The sequence below is a fragment of the Pleurodeles waltl genome, chromosome 4_2 (genome assembly GCF_031143425.1).
Source record: "Pleurodeles waltl isolate 20211129_DDA chromosome 4_2, aPleWal1.hap1.20221129, whole genome shotgun sequence".
NCBI lineage: Eukaryota > Metazoa > Chordata > Amphibia > Caudata > Salamandridae > Pleurodeles > Pleurodeles waltl.
The window spans coordinates 373,659,719-373,671,867 of NC_090443.1; the positions used below are offsets into that span (position 1 = coordinate 373,659,719).

The following is a 12,149-nucleotide window of genomic DNA, read 5'->3' on the forward strand; positions in this document are numbered from 1 at the left end:
GTTGCTTTGCAATATTTCTAGCAAGTTAATTGTCATCTTTAGAGAAGAGCGCCCACAAGCAAAAACAAAAAAAACAGGATTGGAAAGTGAGAAAAGATGACTTGGCAAAATAAAAGAAAGTTAGCTTTAAAAAAATAAAACTTAGCATTTTTGTTTGTCTTGCTGGACACATTTTTTCCAGTTCACAGGCCTCCTGTTTGCAGGTCACTAGAAGCTAAAAAGAACAAAATAGTACCTCGATCATGTCAGGAACAGCGGACGGGCACTAATTAAGTTGAATCAACCAGCTTCGTCCCTGCTCCACATATAGGAACAGAAATGATGCCAGGCGTGCCTTGACAAATTAGGAGGCTGTAAAGAAGAGTGCCACGCACACCAAAAAATGGTGAGCGACATGTGGGCTCCAAACCCTTTACTGTACACAACAGTCTCGCAAGTCAGTGCATGCACTCACAGGTTGAACCCTAAAAGTGGCCTATCTGAGTCAAACAGACTGCTGAAATGTATGACTAAAGTAAACAGCAGTAACCCAGGAGTTTTATATTAATTTGAAATGCCTCTATTTGGAACTCAAGATGCTTGCTTTTTGTTTCTTAGAGGTCAGTGGAAAGGGGCCCATTTGTAAAGAAGCATGGTCCATCAAGGATCGTGTTAATCACAGGTGCAGTACGAAAATGAAACATTGGATCACGTTTTTTATTTAAACTGCTTGGTGGTGTCAATAGCGATGCTCAGTTTGTCCAAATCCCCCACACAAAAAACGAACTCTGTAAGCGACTAGATTATTCAGTGTCCAAATGGTCACAGTATGAAAAAGGTGATAGAATGAAAGCACTACTACCCACAGTCCTATTGCATCTTTAGGACTGATCAACGACACTAAGTGTACGGGTTAGATGGATAGATTTGTCTAATGCCTCACTCTAGACCTTTTTATATTGAAGAGCATTGATATACTGTAATTGCACAAATCTTAGGGCTTTGCTTAGTTATCAATAAAGTGTCACTAAGTGTCGCACATACAATAGGGAAATGTCACTCATACGCAGGCCCACTGGAATTATGCAGCAAGCGAGGATCAGATTATGTGTAAATTATATAGCAAGAAAGAGCAAATTATGTGACGTAATGTGACCAGTGTTTAATTTGTGCTCGTTTCCGGTGCTGAGCACCGGCACTTATTTTTGAGGGCTGGGGCTTATTTTCTGCCTCAAGCATTTGCTGCGAGCAAAAGATACATATGGGAAAGACGGAGGAAGAGAACAACGAAAAAGCGTCACAAAGGGAGAAAGTAGAAAGCTGCAAGAGTGAGCTGAAGGGGCAGGGAGTGGCTTTATATGGATTGAAGAGGACCACATTGGCTTCAGGAGTACGCCGCCTCAGTATTCCGTGTTCACATATTGAATTGCAGCAGCCGCGTGTTTAAGAGGAGGGCTTTGGGCACCGGCACCTTTTTATTTACAAATTAAGCACTGAATGACACATTTTGGGATATTATTATTATATCATAATGTTTTAATGTATTTCACTTTAACACTGTCTGGGCAAATGTTTCATCTCATTAGTACCAGATTAGTATCCAAATACAGTAATATTCAATTGAAAGGTGACCAGTCTACCTTTGGATTGGGCCACCCACTGTGCAGCAGCACGCGTCAGTGCAATTTTAGTAACTTCTGATCTGTACGAGCTTGACACAAACTATTTTTTTTTCTTAAAATCTGCATAATATGCAAAAGATTATAGATTATTTTGCAAATTCATGATTGTATGGAAAAGCCGTGGCTGCAGAATCACAAAATTCCAGTGCCCCTGCCCATAAGCATACTGTAACCTTGGATATGCCAAATATGCAGTTTCTGCATCCACTCACCCCTGCAGTCTCTCTAGAGATTTCTTCCTTCCTTCATCCTTTTCCGTCTTGCTCCTCCCCTTCCAATATGCTTTATGGTGGTAAAATTAAATTCTTTGGAAAGGCTCGTGAACTGCTACTGGGGTGCTTACTTATTTTTAATTGTACAGCGCCGCAGGCATTTTTTCCTTTTTAATTTCAGTTTACAAAAACATGCTAAAATTGTCACCTGTGTGTCACGACGGAGGTGCACACATCAGCGGGCATCCTAAAATGTTTTCTGAGCTTTATTCAGCAGCCGCCAATTGGGCAGATGGGAGCAGCCTCATTCCACACTTTGGCACAAGGTTTCCTCAGCAAAGACCCTCTGCTTTCCCCTTTTCTGTCTACTGCCAGCTTTCCCTCTCCCTTCCTCTACAATTTTTTCTTTCTCTGTTCTTTCCGCTTCATTTCTCCATTTGCCCCTTTTCCATCTTCGTATTATTCAAACCTTGTCTCTTAATTTGTAATATCTACATTGCTCCTTCCTCTGCACATTCTTCATTTTTCTCTTTCATTCTTTAGTCTCTCTTCTCATTCCCTCCCCCTTGAAACCACTACCCTTTCTTTCTGTTCAAGTTTTTTTATTTACTACTTTATTCATCCTTCATTCCTCTGTAGGTTCCTTCGTTTATCCTTAGTCCGTTCTCATTCTTCCCCCATCCTTTCTTCATGCTTTCTATATTTCTCGCTGCTTTCTTATTATTATTTATTTTTATTTTCTCCCTCCTTCCACGAAGCACATCTATATTAAGTAACATAGTATCTCCATAAAGTACATCATTTCACAGACTTGGCATTACTCACATATAGGTACAATTACTGTATGATATATATTCAGTGTATCCTTGGAAGAGGCTTTTTTAGGGTCGAGCCTGCGTTGCTCGCGCTTGCGTATCGCATCGAGACGCTTTTGTATTTAGAAAAGGGCTCGGAGCCCTGTCAACTTCACGTCAGTGATTTTTATTGGTTCGTGGGCTTGCCTAATAAAATTTGCTTGCTTTCATTAGTCGAAGGCAAGCATACGTCATGCCTTTTCCGGTGGCTAGCCCTCCTCGAGCGCAGCGACCAAGTACAGAAAACATGCGAGGCTCGCTGTTTTCCATCGGGCTCGTGGACTTCTTTTTCTCTAATTTACGAGCGCGATTTCGCTTGGCAGAAGTCGAGCGCTTTGCTTAGTTAATTTAACTTTTTCGGGTTGTGTACATAAATGCACTTTTGCCCGATAGGTGAAAAGTCGGGTTAGGAGTTTACAACGCGATCAGCTCTAACATGAGCAAACACGAGACCCGTTGCATTGTAAATGCTTGTTTCTATTCTTCTTCTTCATGTTTATTAAAGGTCTTCGCATCAATACTTCTTTAAATTGTAATTGTCTCCATGTCTAATGGATAGAGAGTTCACATTTTTGCCATCGTCCCCTTCACATTTGCGATGATCCACCTCCCCATTCGAGTTCATCGATTGTCTTTCCAGGGGAATCATTTGTTACATGCATACAGGCTTGCCTGCACCTCACATGCACTCAAGATACTACGTGGCTGGCATAAAATCAGAAATCTGTATAATTGCGTCTCTCCCTTATATTAGAAACTAGCACTGACAAATTAGGCTAGACCTATTGACTTTCCAAATGGTTTTTAGATACCTGTAGAGCATGGCTGAGGAAGACTAAGAAAACATCCTATGATTCCGCAGTCCCACGCACACGCGCCTACAAAATGTCATGGACATTTTTTTTCTTTTTATTTATGTATCTGAGTTGGATCGGTAAACAAAAATAATTTTTTTTCTTCTTCAAAGCTTGTGGGTTAAAGTATGTGGGAAGGGGAAAGTAGTTGGGTGAGAGAGCAATGTGGAGCACTGGGTAAAATACCAAACGGGTGAGATCCGAGGCATTATGGAGCTCGGGGAAAAACACATGAGTGAGCACTTCACGGAGTTAGGTGGGAGAAGAAACTCCCAGGCAAGAGAGAGCAACAGAGAAGGGGGAAGAGAAGCACATTAGGAGAGACAGCGGGAAAACGTACATTCTCATGGCGTGCTCAAGATGAAAGAAAAAAGGTGTTTCATAAGAGAACAGTGGAAGGGCATAAGTAAATTGGAATGATTCATGGGAGGGACAGCGAAGATGGACAAGGTAAGCAATTAAATAAGAAGCAGGCGAACGAGTGTTAAAAAAAAAAAAAAAAAAAGTCAACCAATTGTAATCAATGGGTGTGCTCCAAGCCCTTCTGTGTTCTTGATAAGCGGGCAATATGTCTTTTCTAACCAGACAGAGGTGCTGTCTGGTAGTCTCGACCTAAAAAAACAACCGATCAGGCTTATATACCTGCAAGTCCTTTTTCATGGATTGGCAACTGTGTGTGGTTTTGTTGGTGGGTGAGTGCAAGAATAAGACAATGCATGAATGTTTGAGTGACTGTGCACGTAAGGATGAAGTCATGACTGTGTGTATGGATGACTGCACGAACCACAGCAAAAGGAGTAAAGAGCATCCTTCTGCCACTCAAGGGCCCATAGGATCCTCCAGCATTCTTGCAGCCCTTCGTGCACTCACTCCTCTTTCAATCATCCATTTACACTCTCACCCATTCTTCCAAGGGTCTGCTATGCTCTCACCACTCATCCATTCATGCTCAGTCACTCACACTGATTTATCCACTTGGTGGCTGGTTCGCATTTGCCCGCTCAGCAATCTGAGCAACCACACCATCAACAAAGAAGTACCTTTTTGAAAAATAAAAGGTAGACCTCTTGGCTTTTCCACTGCTTGTTTCTGTAGCATCCATTTTCAGATGCTTTTGTTTGCTCTCACTCCCATTAAAGCTGGCCAAACAACCATAGACAAAAATTATGAGCTGTACCATTGTATGGTATGTACCGGCTTTGCTAGTGCTTGCCAGTGGAGGCACCCCTTGCAGAGGAACAATACGTGATTTGTCGCGTTGTGCTCCCACTGTTCCCGTAAAATATTGCATGGGTTTCTATGTGGCGGTGCTAAAGTGAGTGTTGCTAGCTCAAACGTTGTAGTGTTTGAATGGTTGCTAATGGATTTTGTCAGCCTAAGCATTTCTCTTTATACAATTTTTGTTTCTTCATTTTATTTTTTGTTAATTTGTTTAAAAGATTAATTATTTACGCAATAGTATAATCTACTGTAAAATATTTCAAACATCGTTGATGACTTAAACATCAGTTTATAGACTTTATTTTTTTTATATTAAGAATCTATGCCATATGCTTTCTGATGAGAAGATAATTCCTACATTATATAGTGATCACAACCTCCTTGCACTCTCGATCAATAAAGGCACAAGGGGGTGGATTTCAAAAGCACAAGTTTACCATTGACTATTAAGGATGGGGGTCTGCGTCTAGTTTGGCACTTTGCTTACATGGGAAACCTGTCTAATCTGGAAAGGGAGTGTGCTGCTAGTGTTGCGGGATGTTGCTCGGAGCCATTTGCAGTTCTCTAGATCATTAAAGTCTTTACAAACTACTTTATAGGGACACTATCTAAACCCCTTTGTGCTACAAGAGAAAGAAAAAGTTCTGGTTTGATAGGGCTAGTAGAGATGGGAGGGATAAACTGCACCATGCTTTGAAGGCCAGCCCGATAGATATGGGGCTTTTTAGAGCTTGTAGGAATGAGTACAAACTCGCTCTCAAAAGAAGGAAGGTTGAGCTGCAGGGTGAGAAATGAGACAATTTGTTGGTAGCTTGCCGGTTGAAGGATTTCCAAGGATTTTGGAAACAAGTCAGAGGTGCCTCACTCACGCGGGGGGTCCCCTGATATAGTAACTACCTGTATTAGTTCTGACTCCTGGATGGAGCATCTCAGTATTACCTATTTGTCTGGGCCCAGCCAGGAGTCTGATGGGCCATGTGAACATATCCAGCCCCTGTGTATTACTTTTTCTGAGGGGGAGGTTCTTAATTACATCTACAGTAGTCCGGCAAATGAGGCCCCTGGGCTGGACATGGATCTGTTTAAGGATAACTCGGAATTCTGGTCCTCCTTACTTTAAAATTTATTAAATTCTGTAACTAAGGTTGGTATCCCTGAGTTGTGGCGATAGTTGGTTATCGTTTCTGTATTGAAGAAAGGCAAGCGCTATGGCCCTGCATGTTATCGTCCCATTTCCCTTCTTTGTTCTATTACATAGCAAATTGGGCAAGTTGTTTTGGACAGTCTAATGGACTGGATTACATGTAACAATATTATCTCTCCGGCACAGTATGGGTTCCAAAAAGTTGTAGAAACTGTGAAATAGTGCCTTAATCTCTACTTGTTGGTTGCAAAATATAAGGTGGCTAAGGACGTTTCCATTCAGTTGGCGTTTGTGGACTTGTCTAGCGCCTTTAAGGGAATCGATCTAAATTGTTGCCCACGGTAACAGTTGTTGGGGTAGAGGCTGATCTTGTTGCATTCTTTCATCATCTTTGGGACTCGAAATCCGCTGTGAGGTTTGGGATTGATGAGTGCACCCTGATCTTTGGTGCTAGGAGAGGTGTGCTGCAAGGGTGCTTGCTCGCACCAATCCTTTTCTTGCTATATATTAACAAGCTTGAGTCTGCCCTAGGGATTATGGGGGCCAATGTTCCTGTTGTGAGTGGGAAGCCAGTGCTGCTCTGTGTAGACAACACTGTGGTACTGGCTAGGACTGCTACTAGCCTGAAATAGTTATGTCCTTTGTTAACTTTATGAAGGAGTTAGATTTGCGGACCAATATGTGGAAGACGAATAATATGATATGCCCTCCTAAACGTACAAAAATGCGCCCCATTTGTATTAATGGCCAATATATTGCCAGGGTTTCCCAGTACACATATTTGGGGTGATGTTCGATGATGCTTGCTCTTGGTCCCCATGCCTAGTGATTAGGATTGTCTGGTTTGCTTGTGCAGTTGGATCAATTTTCTCCTAGCTACTAATCTTGAGAGAAAGCCTATTGGCCCCATTTTAGAAATCTATAGGAGAAAATGCCTCCCTTCTTTGACGTATGGAGCTGGGGTGTGGGGCTACAGTGATCCCATGAAAGGCCAAGTTGAGGAAAACGGGGTTTGACGTCGGTTGTTGGGTGTCCTCCTTCTACTCTCCATTACATAGTTAATCAGGAACTTGGCTGTAATAGGTTGGGGACCTAATTTGTCTTGCTCTGATAATGTTATTGTTCTCCATCTGGTTTAACAAAGAGGTGGTTGTTATCGGAATATCATTATGAATTGCTCTCATACCAACATGGAACTAAAATCCCGTGGATCAGATCTATATATGCTCGACTACTCAGGTCTTAGGCTGCGCCAGTATTTTTGAGAGCCCTAGCGGCATTTCCTAGAAGGATAAAAGCTCCCTGAAGGACGGGTTTTTGGACTTTGAGGAGGGACGAGAGGGTGGAGTTCATGAAGCCATATATCGGAGGGCTTATGCCTTGTTCAAGCTATGGATGTTGTTGCCCCACACCTGGTAATGGTTCAGAACTCTTGGGAACGGGCACTACTTACAAGGTTTCGGACCGGTTCTACCAGGTGGCAGTTATATTTTCCTTTGGGGCAATTTGCTCCTGCTGATATTCTTTTATCTCCCTGTGATAAAGCCCCTCGTCAGTCCTCACTGCACTTCGTTTTTTTTTTCTTTCTTTTTTTTTATTTTTATATCCAATGCCCCACTCATGAAACAGTATTTAATTCCCCTATTACGAACTCAAAAGTTCAAGAGATTTAGAGCTGTGTTGATATTTCTTGAACAGCTTGAGGGGCCTGTGGTATGTAGTGCGGATACGCATCTGCAAATCAATGCTTTTTTAAATTACGTGTTTTTAGCTTGGAAAAACTCTTTTGGAGATTGCAGCTTTATTGCTTTGGGGGCATGGGATTATTTTTAGATTAATAGTATTGTTTGCTGGTTTTAATATATATTTTTATGTATACATATTTATATGTCTGTATTTTTATGATGTCTTATGATCCATATGTATGTGATTGAATAAAGTATTACAGATAACACAGACTTGCTAACACGGAATGAAAAAATAAATGTGGTCTGTTTTCTCTTCAAGATATGAGCTGCCTTTCGACAGACATGATTGGATCGTTAATCGGTGTGGGCAAGACGTCCGATATGTTATTGATTATTATGATGGAGGAGAAGTAGATAAGAACTATCAGTTTACCATACTGGATGTGCGCCCTGCATTTGATTCTTTGACTGCCGTGTGGGACAGAATGAAAGTAGCATGGTGGCGCTGGACATCGTGAGCTTTTGCTTTTAAAAAAATATTTAATTAGGCTGCTATTGGAAAGTAAATAAAAGTCACAGTTTAATAACTGTATTTAACCGGTTTTTTGATGAGTATTTTGCTGTTTCAATAAAGATATTATTTTATTTTTAACATGGAGCCTTTCAAACATATCTACATGTTTGTGACTGGTTTGAGTCTTCACATGCCATACCTCCTAATTCATGTGGCGAATTCAGGCATGTAATGCTCTTACGCCTACCTGCCTGCTTTACCAGCAGAATGTGGATGTAATTATTTTTGTCTTCGTGCAGCAGCGACATGTGTTTGTGCGCATATTTGTTTGTGTGTACAACTGAGTGATAGCAGCAAATGTGATGCTACTTTCTAGTGCGACTAGAAAGGACACCTCCCCAAACATTACAGTTAATTGGTTAATTGAAAACCCATATACCTACCAAAGTGTCTAACAAGCATTGGCAATGCCTGTAGGTCTGTTTAATGTGCTGCATACTGCACTTACATTGGCAATCCACTCTCCCTGCATTTACACAGGTGCACCACACATGCTGCACTCACAATATATACACTTATAACTTGCACTCAGGCAAATACTCACCCTGCACTCACACAGCACACAACTCACCCTCGACTAAAGCCACACTGCTTACCCTATAGACAGACCGACAGAGACACACACACACACTGCATACAGGCACAGAAGTCACTGTGTGAGCGTAGAATGAGCAGTGTGTACACACGACTCACCATACACTCATACAGATACACCACTTATCCTACACCCACGAAGCAATCCCTTCACCCTGAACTCCCAATGCACACCACTCACCTTCACTCCACACTTTGCACTCATACAGGCAAACAACTAATTGTATACTCTCAAAGGTACACCCCAACCTTGCTCTCACAATACACACCATTCAAACTGACTTCAAAATACACTTTGCTCACCTTGAACAGATCACTTATCATTCTCACGTAGGCACACTGCTGCCCCTAAACTCCCACAGCTTACCCTGCACTTAAACTGTCGCTTCTCCCATGTAATTCTACTGACGTACCTCTTCCAGCATGCACTGTACACATCACTAACCCTGCACACATGTAAATTTACTAAGGCACATCCCTCACCCTCCGTCCATAAAGTTGCATCCCTCACCGTACTCACATACAGCTATACTGGCTACAGACATACACACTATTCAGAGCACTCACACAGGAACAACTCTCACCCTAAACAGATGCAGAAACACCCATCTCCCTCTACTCAAAGTGGAACACAACTCACCTTGCACCCAGGCAAAGTCACTAGGGAGGATTAGACACAGAACAGGTCTTGCAAAGCCCAACCTGTAGGAGTAGGAAGAGTGCAGCCAAGGAAAATTCAATCTCATCCTTTAACCATCCTTGTTAAACTTACATGGGGTGCAAGAGAAATATAATTAAGAGACTTAATGAAATCCTTTGTAAGTAAATGAAAATGTAAGAAGTCTGATATTACAGGTAGTAAAGAAGGACAATGTCAGTGAGGCGAGCAGGTAGTTTGGAGGAAACCTAGCAAGCTATGGGAAAATAACATTACAAAACAAGCATTTGCAATGCTGTAGGTAGTTAGAGCTTTTGGCTTTGTAAATGTTAATGGCAATCTCGCATTTGGGACCCTATAAATATTCAGGCATGCAGCACATTAAGCCTTTATCAGAAATAAACCTCGTTTGTGCATTCCTTTATACAATTGGCATTAGACTGTAATGGTCTGAACAGCCCTTTCAGAGCACCACAGTAAAAACAACATTTGGAGGAAACGTGGTCATATAAACATATATTCAGCCTCTAGAGGGTATACTAACATTAAAAAAAAGAATGTTAAAGATTATTGTAGTGAAATCATATAATCTGCCCCTTGAGGGCACATTGTTTACACATTTTCATGCCTAGCAGGCTTTTTAAATATAATTTAACTGTGGAGTCAGAGGCAAAAGACTGCAGCATCATTACTAGATGTCCCTGTGTAGCAGACCACTGGTGGTGGCTAGATATCCCTGTTGAGCCAACTGAATTAATAGTGACATGAGAACAATTATTCTTTTGAGTAAAATGTAGTGATTTACACATCTGCAGGCTAAACAGGAGTGTCAGATACTAATACAAACAAAGCCCTTAAAACACAAACTCCTCTCAGCTGTAGAAACAAAAGTGTCAGCTATGAGAGAATTTAAAGATGCACAGAATGGTGGAAGTGGTTATGATAATGTGGCCCCCCTCTCACCTAGTGCGACCCACAAGATTGCCTGAGCAATAAGAGCACATCATTCTAAGTGTTTTGGGTGTGGTTCCATCGCCCTAGGACCACCACAGGCTGAGTTATGGGCACAAACGTGCTGTAAACTGAGTGCCTGCAAAGCATTATGAGGTGAGTTTCCATGAATACACTAAACCTGTATCAGAAATAAAGTGTGTTGGCTCATTAGCAGGAGGTGCAGTACCACTGGTACTGGCTAGATGTTCCTTTAGCAGAAGGTGCAGTACCAATGGTCGTGGCTAGATGTCCCTGTCGAGCCAATGAAATCAGTAGAGAGCATAGCGCATTTCACATCTACAGGCAGGTATAATTGTCAGAATACTAACAAGGCCCTTATAACACAAACTCCTCTTAGCTGTAAAAACAAAAGTTTATGCTACAAGAGAGTTTAAATGTGCATTGAGTGGTGGAAGAGTTTACGATATTTGGGCCCCCTCTCACCTAGTGTGACCCACAAGATTGCCTGAACATAAAGAGCACATCGTTCTAAGGGGCATATTTACTCTCCATTTGCGCCAAATTTGTGTCAATTTTTCGGTGCAAAACTAACTCCATATTTATATTTTGACATTCGACCCGTCTGCCATCAAAAATATTGCATTTTGCACCATTTTTTAGATGCATGAACTTACCTTTCGTCAATGAGATGCAAGGTGGGGGTTCCCATCTAAACAATGGTGCTAACCCCATAGCCCCATATTTATCCCCCTGTGCTAATATGACGGACAGGTGGGAGGAGGGTCTAAATAATGGTGCAAAGATTCCTTTGCACCTTTATTTAACACCTGGGTTAATCCAGGCGTTAGGGGACCTGTGGACCTATTTCCATGGTTGAAAACCATGGAATGGGCCCACAGGTGCCCTCCTCAAGCCCCAGGAACACACCCACCCACACCAGAGGGACACAGAAGGATGGGGGAACCCCATCCCAGGTAAGTAGGGTAAGTATAGGCAGGTATTTTTTTTTTTATTAAAGTTCCATCAGGGCCCCCTGGATGGCACAGGGTGCAATAGCCAGGCCCATGGGACACTGGTCCCCTGTGCTGGTCATTGGGGTGGTTGGCATGAGTCCTGTCTTCTCTAAGACAGGAGTCATGTGGTATGGATGGTTTTGCGTCAGAAAATGACGCTAGGCTGATTAGAAGCATTTTTAAAAATTTTTGCCTCTAACCATCCTAACGTCATTTTTTTTCTGGTGCAAAAACCCCTTCTCCCATACCGCCACGCCCACCCGGCTAACGTCATTTAATTTTTTTTACGCTAGCCCACCCTTTTCGGCAGCTTGCGCCATTTCATAAATATGGAGCTCAGCTGGCGCTCAGGAATGGTGCAAGAAGGTACTAAACTTTTTGATGCAAAACTGCTTTAGTGTAGTTTTGCATCAAAAAGTATAAATATGCCCCTAAATGTTTTGGGGATGGTCCAGTTGCCCTAAGTCCACCACAGGCTGAGTTATGGGCACAAACGTGTTGTGAAACAAATGCCTGCAAAGTATCATGGGCTGAGTTTTCCATGAACACATTAAACCTTTATGCGAAATAAGGTGTTTGTGTTCATTAGCAGAAGGTGCAGTACCACAGAGTTTCAATAAGCATTGAATGGTGGAAGAGGTTATGATATTTGGGCCCTCTCTCACCTAGTGTGACCCACAAGATTGCCTGAACAGAAAGAACACATTATTCTAAATGATTTA

The 12,149-nt window shown here is 42.0% G+C and overlaps 1 protein-coding gene across 4 annotated transcripts in view; it reads left to right on the forward strand.

The window, feature by feature from the left end:
- HCCS (holocytochrome c synthase) overlaps positions 1-8,286 on the forward strand; it is a 133,386-nt gene extending 125,100 nt beyond the window's left edge. For all 4 annotated transcript variants that reach the window (XM_069231490.1, XM_069231488.1, XM_069231487.1 and 1 more), the window contains one exon: positions 7,954-8,286. In XM_069231490.1, coding sequence (XP_069087591.1) covers positions 7,954-8,152 — 199 coding nt within the window. In that variant the 3' untranslated portion in view covers positions 8,153-8,286. The remainder of the gene's footprint in view (positions 1-7,953) is intronic.
- The last annotated feature ends 3,863 nt before the right edge of the window (positions 8,287-12,149 follow it).